The sequence below is a fragment of the Primulina tabacum genome, chromosome 16 (assembly GCF_025594145.1).
Source record: "Primulina tabacum isolate GXHZ01 chromosome 16, ASM2559414v2, whole genome shotgun sequence".
NCBI lineage: Eukaryota > Viridiplantae > Streptophyta > Magnoliopsida > Lamiales > Gesneriaceae > Primulina > Primulina tabacum.
In genome coordinates this window covers 36,106,605-36,120,460 of record NC_134565.1, presented here as the reverse complement: position 1 = coordinate 36,120,460, position 13,856 = coordinate 36,106,605, and the positions used below count along the sequence as shown (strand labels likewise).

General features: G+C 33.7%; 1 protein-coding gene across 2 annotated transcripts; it reads left to right on the top strand.

Moving 5' to 3' along the window:
- The first annotated feature begins 3,751 nt into the window (after nucleotides 1-3,751).
- LOC142528630 (sister-chromatid cohesion protein 3-like) lies at nucleotides 3,752-13,799 on the top strand. 2 transcript variants are annotated; one of them, XR_012815697.1, is made up of 23 exons: nucleotides 3,752-3,995; nucleotides 4,090-4,282; nucleotides 4,736-4,848; nucleotides 4,923-5,015; nucleotides 5,275-5,435; nucleotides 5,520-5,756; nucleotides 5,867-6,011; nucleotides 6,107-6,285; nucleotides 6,398-6,543; nucleotides 6,631-6,758; nucleotides 7,403-7,576; nucleotides 7,722-7,883; nucleotides 7,947-8,147; nucleotides 8,219-8,356; nucleotides 8,438-8,638; nucleotides 8,756-8,900; nucleotides 10,242-10,348; nucleotides 10,635-10,769; nucleotides 10,981-11,246; nucleotides 11,867-11,991; nucleotides 12,781-13,086; nucleotides 13,197-13,437; nucleotides 13,588-13,799. XR_012815697.1 is itself a non-coding variant. In XM_075633706.1 (22 exons), the coding sequence occupies exons 1-22, from the start codon at nucleotides 3,951-3,953 to the stop codon at nucleotides 13,208-13,210; spliced, it is 3,414 nt and encodes a 1,137-aa protein (XP_075489821.1). In that variant the 5' UTR covers nucleotides 3,752-3,950; the 3' UTR covers nucleotides 13,211-13,460. The 2 variants fall into 2 exon arrangements, 1 of the variants encoding a protein (XP_075489821.1); XM_075633706.1 differs by lacking the exon at nucleotides 13,588-13,799 and having other exon boundaries at nucleotides 13,197-13,460.
- Nucleotides 13,800-13,856: the final 57 nt, after the last annotated feature.

Genomic DNA, 13,856 nt, shown 5'->3' with positions numbered 1-13,856 from the left:
GGATGACCCAAATAAGATATCCGTCTCATACAAATTTTTGTCTTTAATCCTTTTCTCAATATATTCTAAATCATTCTTCCTTTATCAAGTCATTTTTTTTTTAGATTTCAAAACCGTAATAATGGGACAATCTAATAAATAATTTATCTATAATTACACGCGAAATTATAAAATAAACTTTATGGAAATGTCACGTCTAACACTGTTTAAGAATCCAATACCAAGTTTTGTGCAAGTTCTATCTCGTTCAAAACACGAACAACACTTCTGTAAAAAAAAAAAAAAAAGATATCATAATTATATTTTTATTTTCTCACTGAAAAAATATATTCACATCCAAATTTTACTATTTCAATAGTACTGTGTTTGATGTAGTAAAATAAATGAGATTACTTGAAATGAATGGATTCGGGTGGCTAGAATGATCGTTCAATGCTCCTAACAAGTATATTTTGTGGTTATCAACCGCGTCACAAACAACGTTAGAGACATAGAATATAAACGACGAAAACTATTTGACGATCAAGTCAACAATGACTCGATAAAGTTCTCCCCATAAACCAATTGAGCTTTATTTTATAAAAACGAGAACATATTACATTCCAAATGAGAGGAAGTAACTTATTATAAGGGTCTTGTGGGGTTTATCTTGAAGCTTATCATGCTTCCCTTAATTTGCGTGCAATAAATGGAATAATTATTTGAGATTATAATTTTTGTTGTTTTCAAATAAATAAATTTTTCTTAATTTAAACTTTTTAAATATGAAAAAAGATAAGATTGTATTTTAAAATCTAAATAAATGTATGATTGTAAGATTTAAAAAGAAATTCTATTTTAGGAAAATAAGAAAAAGTTCCATCAACGAAGTAATTATCATGTAATGAAGGTATATTTGTAATTTTAAATAAGACTTTATCAAGGCATAATTATAACGAGGAATAAGAAATTAATAATTATAAGGACATACTTTAATTATATAGTGAGATGATATATTCGGTCCAATTTTAGTGGTTAGATATTTATCTGGGAGATTTTCTTAAATAGCTTTCAAACAATTACTATAATCAATTTTAGTCTTCAGTTAAATTAATTTATCAAAATAGTCTTTTTATCATATCAAATTACAAAGATATCCCCTGTCATTTAAAATCTATTCATCATCAATTTCTTTATCTCAAACTCTTTATTTGATTTTCGCAATTTCTCGAATAATCATGCATTTGGACATAGAGTGGTGATAATTTGACATAATTCTTTTGTCGAATATCATTTTTATAAATTTTATTTTTTTTGAAAGTTTGTTGTGCATACTCATAAACTGTTAGCATGGAATAAAGTAGAGACTTAATTGAGACCATCAGATTTTTTTTTATATTTGTATAAACTCACATTGATGTAATTATTACGTTTCACAACCATGGTGATTGATGATTTTGTTTATATTATTTTAGATTAGGGGTGTCAAAATACGACACGACCCGTCAACCCGACACGACCCAACACGAAAAAAATCAGGTTCGGGTTGGGTTGATTCTGGTTAGTGCCATGTTAGACGGGTTTCGGGTTGGGTCGCGGGTTGACCCGCAAACTTTTTTTTTGAAAATATTACCTATATTTTTATATATTGTATGTTTGAACAAAATTTATTGTATATTTATATGATACATTTTCATCATTTAATATTTATTTTGCATATTTTTATTTTTTTAACAATTTTTTATTTGATTTAGTAAATATACTTTTAATTTTCTACGATTAAACTTTCAAATATAAATCGGAAATTTTGTTATTATGTGTTTAAATTAAAATATTATTATTATTTTTTATTTTGTTGAATTTTTTCATTAATTTTTTTTAAAAAATTAAAATAAATAAATAAAATTCGGGTTAGGTGGGTTGAGTCGGGTTATACGGGTTCGTGTTCGGGTTGGGGATTTTCGGGTTGCTTCGGGTTCGGGTTGGAAAAAAAAAATATTTCGCGGGTTGACCCAACCCACCCAATTGACACCCCTATTTTAGATGAGCAACAACCGTAATTAAAATATTATAACTTTGGTAGTTTCGTATGCACTAATTCAAACTAACAATTCATAATTTTATTAAAATATGTTTATTGATATAAGTAAGTAGTATTAAACAAATTAATATATTATAAATTAAATAAAACAGAACAAATGTTAAATCAACTCTTAAAGAGAAATAATAGATAATTAAACAAATGAATCACGAAAATAGAACATGTGTGTTCATAGAAAAAAGATATTTTATGATTTTTTAATTAAATAAGACATAATGCAAAATGTGTAATAAAGAATATCATTTTTAAAATTATAACTTTGAAACAGACTAAAATAATCAATTTTCCTATTTAATTTGGGTTATATCCGATCAATGTTCTTACACAACATGATATATTATATATTCTTTAATAAACGTTTAAAAGATAAATAAATTTGTTGGTAATATAATTTGCATCCTTTTAATTTTGATTTTATTATAGATTAATTCATAATCTTAGTCTAGTTTTTTTTTTCTTTTTAATTTTAGTTCATTTTCACCGAAGCAATGTCAAGTCTACAATGTATGTTATCATTTCAGTGTTTCTCAGACATATTAATATTTTTCATGTAACGTCATCATTCCAATAAAAACTAATAAATATAAAAATACAAATTATTGCTGTAAATTTACCAATAACATAATAAAAACGTGTAAGTTCCACGAAAAAAAATATAATTTTCCCTTTAAAATAATGGGCATAATACCTAGTCAAGTTTTGTTATTTCCTAAAAACCAATAAAAGCACACATTTTATTAACCAATAAAATTTTCAAAACAAATAATGATATTGTTGTTACGGATGTCAATGAGTCCGAATTTTATCTGAACTCGCAATTGAAGTGTCTTGTATGTGACTAGTCTCGGGTCTAGTTTTTCAGACCTGTACGAGTATGGGGCGAGATATGAGTCTCCAGTTGTTTTTTCTGAAATGCATCCAAAACTTTAAATCCTTGTTCCAAAATAAAAATCTTCATCCACAGGCTACAAAATCTCAAGGAAATTTTCACACATCTTTTATCATCTGTGAAAATTTAAATATATCAATTCTTTTAAAATAAAGTAAATGACAAAATTAGATAATTTTTTTTATGTCAATCAAATTTGTTCAGATTGTTTTAGAACGATGTATATAGGTAGTGTCCTTGTCAATTCAGCAAATGACATGTGCCCTCAATGTATAAATCATTGTCACTCATTCAATCATAATGTATGGATGAATGCCCATGATTTATCAGTAAACATACATACTATCAACATGGACAGCTCTTGCAGCGACAATTTACCATGTCTGGAATTTGCGTAACAAAATAATGTTTGAAGCTGAAAAACCGCAGGTTAAAAGTATAATAAAAAAGATTCAGATTCACAATTACAGATGCTTACCTTCTTCCTCTGATTTGTTTTCTAGTTGGACATAGGTAGATTGAAGTGTTTCGATTTTATGTATATCTCTTGTGGATGTCTAGTGAACTTGTATTTGTAACTCTTTTTACCTCTTTTAATGAAATTACTTCATTGAAAAAAATTAACATCTTATATCAAACCTGTAGATACGAAGTATCACAAGACGTATGATCAAAAAAAATTATAGGAAAAAGTACAAAAAGTACAAAAATAAAAATAAAATTTTAATTTAATTTTACATGAAATCGATAATTATTTTTAAAAATATCACTAGTAAATGAATAGACGTGCCTGCTCGCCCCCTGAGATTTACCGCTCCACTGTCATTTTGGTTCAACTTCTTCAGCACGATTTTCCTTTGGCGGGAAGATCGGATCAGTTCCCTTCTTCAGAGCAGAGGATTTGCGAATACGAAAACGAGCTCCATCTACCGTTGCCGTCCACTCAATTAAGTGATTTTTGTCGCCGCCGCTAGGTGTTTCATGGAAGAAGAACCAATAGCGCCGGAAACTGTGGCTCGTCGTTCGGTTAGTAAATTAACCGTCGATAATTACCATATTTCTGCTGTAGAACTTCCATTATCAATTAATTTTTGTTTTTGTGATGTCTGTGTTTGAGTAGAAAAGGGCCAGGGCTCCGGTTAGGTCTGCCGATTTCACTCGCACGGACAAAATTGACGTCGGATTGGAGGAGGAGAAGGAAGAATCTTCGGATGATTTCCAAGAACCTCGCCGAAAATATAAGCGTAATAAGGCTACTGAAGATGCTTCGACCTCGGCTGCGGTGGCTCGCAAAACCCACATGAGTTTAATTGGTAACCTGAACTTCCATTTAGGTTTTTAGATATAGATTTAGTTTTTTTAGAAACCTACGTTGCTGGAGTTAACTGAAAAGATACACAAGATCAAACTGTTGGATTTGAATCTCAATTATAAACCTTCAATCTCTCAAACCAAACGTCACCTGATATTTATCGAATTGCTGGGGGTAGTTGCGGCTGTGTGTGAGATTTTATTGCCCGCCTTGTGGAGCTGAACCAGTATTTATGACTAAATTTGGGCTTATCTTAGTTATATTTTGTGGCATTTCATATATTATTCATCAATGGCAGTTTTTTCATAATGCGAGTTTTATTTTTTCCTCACTGGAGGTGGAAAGCACCTGGCCATATTAGGAAATGCTTTTACCTGTTATCTTTTATTCCCTGACATGCATATTAGTAGGCATACCACTTGTTTGCCTTGACGAAAGGGAAATGTGTTTGCAGAAGTTATCAAAAGTGACGGGAAAGGGATCCCTGACGTGGTCAAACGATGGGTTGAACTGTATGAGAGAAACCAAAAGTCTGCAACAGCTGAGCTATTAACTTTACTTTTTGAGGTCATTTTATATTTTGAATGATTATATTGTTTTTTTAACAATTCACTCTGTAATACTGCTATTATCACTTGTAGGCATGTGGAGCAAAGTATCATCTTCATGAAGAGGATCTAGATGAGACCGATGTCGATGATGTTGTTGTTGCTCTTGTTAATATGGCCAGAAGAGTATCCTCTGCTTTTTTTATTTATTTTTAAATTGTGCATTTTCCCCCCTGGTATTCATTTGTACATTATTAGATGTCAATGGGATCTATTTTCTAATCTATGAAGAATATTATTATCTCAAATTTGAATTCTTTGGTTGTTTAACTTCAGTTCTCCTCTTCCATTTCACAAAAAAATGCAATATGTTTCCCTGGAGAGCAGTAAACTTAAATACAAAGAAGCAAAGAGACTAGATTTTTCTTAATTTCATGGAACATAGGGTGAAATTGAAGATTATCAAAGTTCAAAACGGGATTTCAAGAATTTCAAAGATAATCTTGTCTACTTTTGGGACAATGTGGTAAGTGAATGCCAAAATGGACCACTGTTTGATCAGTCACTCTTTGACAAGTGCTTGGACTACATTATTGCGATGTCATGGTAAGAACTTGGTAGTTATTACTAGGCAATTTCAATCTTAGCTGGCGGCGGCATTATTCTTACACCTGTCTTGGTATGTGTCAGCACTCCTCCTAGAGTATATCGTCAGATTGCCTCATTGATGGGCCTTCAGCTAGTATCGTCCTTCATCAATGTTGCTAAAATGCTTGGTGCACAGAGAGAAACCACTCAGAGACAGTTGAATGTGGAAAAGAAGAAAAAGGTTGAAGGACCTCGAGTAGAATCACTCAGTATACGGCTATCCACAACACATGATAAGATAACTATCTTGGAAGAGATGATGCGGAAAATTTTTACTGGGTACGACTGTTAGCCAAAGTGGATTTGATAAGGTCTTTTTTGTCACTTTTATTATGCTTGGAAATTCGTATTCTCTTGCTTTATTTATACGAGAAACTTATTTCTTGAAGGCTATTTGTACATCGTTATCGAGACATTGATACAGATATCCGGATGTCATGCATAGAGTCACTTGGGGTGTGGGTACTTTCATATCCCTCATTGTTCTTACAGGATTTGTATTTGAAATATCTTGGATGGACATTAAACGACAAAGTAAGTTATAAATGGTGAATGTAAATTATTGCAAAGATGACAAGCTTTTATTTTCCATTGTTACTAAACATTTTTCTCTTTATAATAATTTGAAGAGTGCTGGTGTAAGAAAGGCTTCTGTTCTGGCATTGCAAAATCTTTATGAGGTGGACGATAATGTGCCATCACTTAACCTTTTCACGGAAAGATTTTACAAACGCATGCTTGAACTTGCTGACGATATTGATATTTCTGTGTCAGTATGTGCTATAGGGCTTGTAAAACAACTTTTGAGGTATGTTAGTAACGACTAATCTTGCCAATCAATTGCGATTTGAAATTGTTTCCCCTTCACTGTGATTGGACATAGAATTATTTTCGACAAGTGTGTTTGGGGTATATTGCAGACATCAGCTTGTGCCTGATGAAGAACTAGGATCCTTATATGATTTATTGATTGATGATCCACCAGAAATTAGGCATGCCATTGGAGCACTGGTTTATGATCATTTGATTGCTCAGAAATTTAATGATTTACAACCTCGCCCAACAGGTTTCTTTCACCTGTTTTCTAATGCTGTGCTTTTTCTTTTTTTGGTTTTGCACTTTTTTTTGTCTAAGTAAGTGATTTCTGTTGCAGGCAGTGATAATGATTCTTCAGAGATTCATATCAATAGAATGTTACAGATACTAAAAGAATTTTCAGCAGACCCTGTTTTGAGTTCATATGTCATCGATGATGTGTGGGATTACATGGGGGCCATGAAAGTATGTTACATAGGTTACTGGAAATCGTCTATGCTGTAATTCTGTGCTTTCAAGTTCAGTTTTCATTACTGTTGAGTTGTAGTTGAACATGCAGAAGGTAAATGCACGGTTAAGTCCAAGATCAATAAGGTTCACCACATCAACTCCTTTCCAAATTTGAATAGAAGGAAATAAAATTAGAAAAGCAGAAGATAAGGATATTAGTCAGGACCTTTGATAGCTAATCATAATTTTTTTCCTGCGAAATAATATGCCATTGAACATAAATATACTTAGGTGTATTAACCAATGATCTGTAACTGTAAAGAGTCTGTAGCATACCTGTTTGATGATGATGATGATGATGATGATTATTATTGACTATTGACTATTGAGGTTGTTATTTCTTAATTTCCTCTGGGATCCCGATATGTTACGATATACAACCTTCATTATCATTTCTCACTCCATTTTTCCATCTTACACGAAAATATATGTGCATCAATTGATATTATCGAACCTCAATAATCTGGATATTGAGTGATGATTTTTTCCTTTTTCAAAACTTGAATAGAGCCTCAACAAATTTTGGACATTTTGGTGCTGATCTTTAATCTGGTCGAGACATGGCTTTGTTTTCACTGAATTCATTGTGTTACTTGCAGGATTGGGAGTGCATCATTCATATGCTTCTGGAGGACAGCCCTTCAGCTGAGCTTGATGATGCAGATGCTACGAATTTGATTAGGCTTCTTTTTGCGTCCATAAAAAAGGCTGTAGGAGAAAGGATAGTTCCTGCGACTGATAATAGAAACCCTCATCTGACTAAAGCTCAAAAGGTTTGTGATATTTCAGTTGTATCCTCTTCTTGTCACTTGGACTTTTAATTTTGCATTGATTGCCTATGTTCTCCCCTTGTTTTGTATCGTTCTTTCTCTATCATACTAGAATTATGTTTCAAGTTTTTGTCAAAAATAATTTCAGGAAATGTTTGAAAACAATAAACGTGACATAACTGTTGCTATGATGAAGACCTATCCTCAACTCCTACGAAAATTTTTGTCTGACAAGTACAAAGTGGCACCTCTTATTGAAATCATCGTTCACATGAATCTTGAGCTTTATTCACTAAAGAGTCAAGAACAGGTATGTTTTTAAATCACTTGGTTATGTGCAACTTACCAATAAGTAAGTTCCTTCTCTTTTCAGAATTTTAAGGCTACTCTTCAACTTATGAGAGAGGCCTTTTTTAAGCATGGCGATAAAGATTCTCTGCGGTCATGTGTTAGAGCATTTAAGTTCTGTGCCACTGAGAGCCAAGGAGAATTGCAAGATTTTGGTCAGAATCAGGTCAAGGAGCTCGAGGATGAGATAATGGTGAAACTAAAATCTGCATTGAAAGATGTCGTGGTAGAGGCTGTTCTACTTATCATCTTTATGTATTTGTGAAGTTGTGAGAGTTGACACGTTTTTCTCTGCAGAATGGTGGTGACGAATACTCTCTGCTAGTGAATGTGAAAAGGCTGTATGAAATGCAGTTATCTCGTAAAGTTCCCCTTGAAAGCTTGTACCAAGATCTGGTGCATGTTCTTCAAAGTTTCAGAAACATAGATGAGGAGGTCTGTTCTCTCTGTTAATCTTTTTGAAAAACTTATGTCTCTTCTTCACTTGCTGATAATCAGATGCTTGTGCTAATTCAGGTTATTGCCTTTTTGCTTCTCAATATGTTTCTGCATGTTTCCTGGTGCCTCCAATCTATTGTGTCCAGTGAAACAGTGTCGGAGACATTTGTATCTTCTCTTGTATGGAAACGAAATGCCTTGTTGGAACAACTTGAATACTTTCTTCAAACTCCCATTAAAATAAGTGATGGAGGATCTGGAAATCAGCTGGCATATAGAGTAAGCCCTTTTTGTGGTGATTACATGATCATCCATTTGTTCTATTTCTGGTCCATGTGTTCTAAGTTACATTTTCATCTGAAATAAAGAATAATAACTTTGTTCCATAATCTACAGGTCTGTGCTATTGTCTCTGATATTTGGTGCTTATTCAAAAAGACTAAATTTGATTTGACGAAGCTAGATATATTAGGGTACTGCCCGGATGAGTCAATCATTGAGAAATACTGGAAAATGTGTGAGCAACTGCTCAATATATCAGGTAATAAGATAAGTGCATTTGTTGGCTAGATGGAGCTTTTCTTTTTTGGCATATTTATAATCTTGCAATTTATTGCAAATTGTCTTATGGTCATGGGAGTGTTGTGACACAAGACACAAGGTTTGGTTGAAGTCCCATGTTTATGCGTGTCACTTTTTCTCTTTTTAGTTTCTGTAAAATTTGGTTGAAACATTGTGTGACTTTGCACTTTCATATCCCTGTACAGTGAAAAGATCATTGTGCATGGCCTGTTTGATGGTCGATTCTTGTTGCACTTTCCAAATTTTGATGTTTATTTCAATACTGCCTTTTGCTTGACTTATTGTACTTGCTCATATTTTTTTCCTTCTTTCCCCAACATGGACATTTCTGTCACTGAAAGAACATCACACATAAAATAGAAAAAGATAATTCGCTGGAGTAACATCACACAGAAACATAGATAGAAAAGAGAAGTCATTTAATACTTAATTTCTGCAAATAAAGTAGTTATACTTTGGATTTCAGGCATGTCTATTTTGTTGACTTAAAGGTCAAAGCAAACTGTAGTAAAACAAAAACAATTGAAGATACTTATGTGACACTTTTTCGTAAAATTCGAAAATATATACAAATTGTTTTTTAACTTTCGAGTTTTCATATACTATAAATGGAATAAGTTCCTATCTCTCCACTGATATTCATCTCTAATTCACATCCAACATCACAAACTAAGCAACTGCAACATTAAGTTTGTATGTTTCTGAACTGCTGTCAAAATTTTAATCCCATTTAATGATTCTTTTTTCAACTTCTCATTAGACGAAAAAAAGAAACCTGGTATAAGAGACTATTTTCTTGTCCATGCTACTACAGGTAGGAAGTGATGTTTGGTTGAGTATTCATGCCATATTTTATGGGTCTTGTTATGTGTCTAGAAGAAGATTTTATCATTTTATTCCAATATCATGTTTTTTCTTGAGAGAGGAACTTTGCATGGCGGAATAGGTTTTCTTGTTCAATTTCAAAATCTTGAGCAAGTCGTGGAAATAGAAGATGCTCTTGTGGGCCAGGCTGCATATGACTCTTCTGTGTCCCCTTGATTTCAAGGGCTGTGTGCCCTGAATTTGTTTATGTGCACACACTAGTTGTCCATATGGAAAAATGCTATCTTCTTCTTTTTTTTTTTCCAGTTTCCAAAATTGATTTTGTATTTTGACGAATACTACTTTCTTCAATGGTATATACTGTGTCTGATCATTATTATTTTTCTTTCTTGCCTTCAGGCTGATATGCACCTTTAAAGTAGTTTGTGTTTGCTTAATATATGTTCACCTGATATGCTCATTTCATGCACTGCAGCTGATGCAGAGGAAGAAAATGGCAACAGAGAATATATTGAGGAGACTAATAGAGATGCTGTCATGTTTGCTCTAGCCAAATTAGTGGCTACAGATTCAGTTCCTAAGGTAGCTATACTAGTTTATACTTTATTCACCCTGAAGGAGAATAGGACAGCTAATTGATCTGTATTAAAATCATTTATGGTTCCGCTTGGCTAAACTGATCTGAATCGAGGTCATTTTAGGCTTCCATTATTTTTTTTCTGGGTGCTTGGGCTTGACATATTTGCTTGGTTGTTAGGGAAATATTGTAGGTAATATCATAATGTTTAACACCTTCAATTGTGTTTTCCTTTTGTTTCCCCTTGTGATCAAGAAGTTAAACCTTTTCTATGATTGCCTTCTAACGCAGGAACATCTTGCTCCAGAGATAATTTCTCATCTGGAGACGTATGGCTCTAGTGTTACTGAAATTGTAAAGCATCTACTTACTGCTCTGAAGAAAAAAGGAGATATTTCAAGTCTTCTTCTAGAAGCACTGAAAAAGGTAAGACAAGTTAAAGGACTTGCTACTTGATCACTGCTTGTTTTTTTTCCGTATGTAATCCTTCAATTTTATCTTGTCTTCTTGGTTTAAGAATTTTGTTCATTTTACAAATGCAGTATGTGGCTGATGAAGAAACAAACTCCTGTAGTTTCTAATTGTCATTTACCATTTTAATGCTATAAAATACTTATTTTGTATCGTTGTTGGCTAGGCCTACCAAAGGTATCTCTCGGTAGTTTCCTCTAGCAATGATAAATCATTGTCGAGCAAGTCATTTCAGGAATGTAAAGATTTGGCTTCTCGGCTATCTGGGAAATATGTCGGCACTGCTCGAAATAAGTACAAATCTGAAATTATGAATATTGTCAAAGATGGTATCAACTATGCATTCTTGCATGCCCCAAGGCAGTTGTCTTTCCTGGATGGTGTGCTGCTGCAGTTTATATCGAAGCTTCCTGCTCCTGATATACTTGACGTGTAAGAGCTCATCTGTTGTGTACACATCTAACAAGCATAAAGATGACTGGATAAACATTCTGTTCTTACCAATTCCTGGGTTCTGGGGTATAAAAACATCATGTTTGTGGAGTGTGGTTTATGTGATCTTAAGTTTGTTAAGCCACCACCCGAAAAACACGGTGCTCATGTAATCTGAGTGACATGAAACGCGTCTATCAGAATATGTGAATATAATGGGATTGTACTCCGATGATTCTTAATAAGCATCAAGAGTAGTGAATAATGAAAACAGAGTTGAACTTGCTTGCCATTTATTAATCATTCATCAGTCAAAGCTAACTTTTATCTGCTTATATGTCATTATTTTATGAACTATTTGTGTCTGCTTAAATTTAAATCTGGGTCCAAGACCCCAAAAAATTAGAAACAGCAAGTTATTTTAGGTCTATGAGAACCTTGTCACTTTCTAAATATATGAGATGTACTCGAGGTGTCTCCAGAGATATCTGGAATTCCACAAGCTTTCTTTGTCTGGATTGTTGACCTGTCTCACTTATCAGTGCAAATACCTGCCGAGGTAATGATTGAAAATATTCATAATGCTATCAAGTTTACGCTTTATGTTTTCTTATTATTAGAATGAAAGGAGTAGAAAGAAGAACTGAAAATGTGAACACGGATGAAGATCCTAGTGGGTGGCGGCCTTATTTCACCTTTCTAGACAACCTTCGTGAAAAATATGCGAGAAATGAAGGTGTAAAAGGTATCACTATGCTTTCATTTTTATGCATCTTATTTACTCTCCGTCCTTTGTTTTTCCTGTTTTCTTTCTTTTTTTAATGTGTTGTCTCGCATTATCTGATTCATATGCAATTTACATATTTAATTTAAGGAAGGCTGTTCGATCTTCTTGCCTTTAGCATTTGAGATTTAAATATTACCACGGATCGGGTTTCTAGATTTTTGGGCTTGCTTTTACCATTCACTTTTGCTGGAAGATGTGCTTCGCTAAAATATTCATGTTTTGGCATCTCATGTTTGTGTGTCAGTAGACTGTAACCTGTACCGTTATTTGTGCACCTGACAAGTGCTTCAATTCACACGTACCACTGGTGTCCCACTTCTATGCATTTAGGCACTTAGTGTTGGGGCGAATAAGCCACATTTTAGACAAAGATGCTATTATATGATTGTCCGTACAAATATCTCCATGGCAAGCCGTTTATTTTGATATGCTAAATTATAAAATAATGTTTAATGAATGCATTAAAACTTTTGAGAGTGGTTCATTGTAGAATGAAACCATGAGCTCATCAATTTAATAATATTTTACCTTAAAAACAAACTCTGGCTTGTTGCTAGGAATCACGATTCCTTTAAGAAGATATCCCCATACCCCGACAAGGCTGACTTAATAACCAAGGCTGGTAGTGTGCCACATGCTGTTGTTTTGGGGTCTTTTTTGTAGTTGTCCTTGGTAGATCGTGGTTTCAGGTTTTCAGAACTCTCCACACCTACAATTTTTGATTCAAAGTTGTCTTTCATGTTGTAGATGCTAAGGAAGGGACATCTGTGAGACGTCGAGGGCGCCCTCGTAAGAATCAGAATCTACCGGGCAAAAGGCTATTTAATGAGCAAAGTTCAAGTGGAGAGGAGGATTCAATCAGTGGATCCGATCAAGATGCTGGGGTAGAAGAAAAGAAAGACGAAGATGAAGAGGAAGTGCCTTTGATCCATTCACTTAAAGCGTCATCCAAGCTCAGATCTTTAAGGGTATCAAAGGAGGACAAGAGGGACCAGAGAAAAACAATTGATTCTGGTCAACCCACGGAAGATATGGCGACCCCAAAAACTTCAGGTACCTTCACACGCACACTTTAGATGAACATATTATATTTATATATATATTGATTATGAACACAAAAAATCTGCCATATTGCATTTTAAGGCATCACTTTTTGGGTATAGGAGCTTCCAGTTAGCAATATTTGACTGGACGTGAGACCAAGAACATGGACGGAAGACCACATAATGAAACTACTAGTAAATTATGAAGTGTAGCTGCTTGTGTTAGATGACCCAATAGATGCATGTACTATGTATGAATATGGGATTTTGTTGATACATTGATGGCATAAAGAATTATCTGATCTCCTATTTTTCACTTCATTGGCTTGTACTGGAATACGCAGATGAAATAGAAATTAAGGTGCGTAACATTTACTTGATCCACATACCCTTTTGGGTCTCTGCATATTTTGTTTTATGCATACATAAATTTTTTCTTTATAAATAGATAAATGACATGCTTTCTACTGGTGTAATTTCGCAAAATAATGAAAATAGTTTGAAATAACAGAATTCAACTGGATTAGAGAGGCAGGGGCTGGGTATCCCACGAAGATCTCAAGAATTAAATAACATATCTCGCTCGAAACGACAATAATAATTTATGTGGTCGTGAAAAGTGATCAACGCGACAGGATACTAGAGTGAAACGAAATTCAACTAGCAATGCTTGTAAATTGTAATAACACAAGGAATACAATGTGTTAAAATAATATTCTTGTTGTATCGTTCCGGCAAACAGGCGAAAGAGAGAATTTAGCTTGGATTAGAAGTTAATCC

Excerpts from the sequence above, each read along its gene's own strand:
- LOC142528630 (XM_075633706.1), top strand. The coding sequence starts at position 3,951 with ATGGAAGAAGAACCAATAGCGCCGGAAACTGTGGCTCGTCGTTCG. Across the intron at positions 5,757-5,866 it reads ATGCGGAAAATTTTTACTGG|GCTATTTGTACATCGTTATC; the intron begins GTACGACTGTTA and ends TATTTCTTGAAG. Across the intron at positions 6,012-6,106 it reads GATGGACATTAAACGACAAA|AGTGCTGGTGTAAGAAAGGC; the intron begins GTAAGTTATAAA and ends AATAATTTGAAG.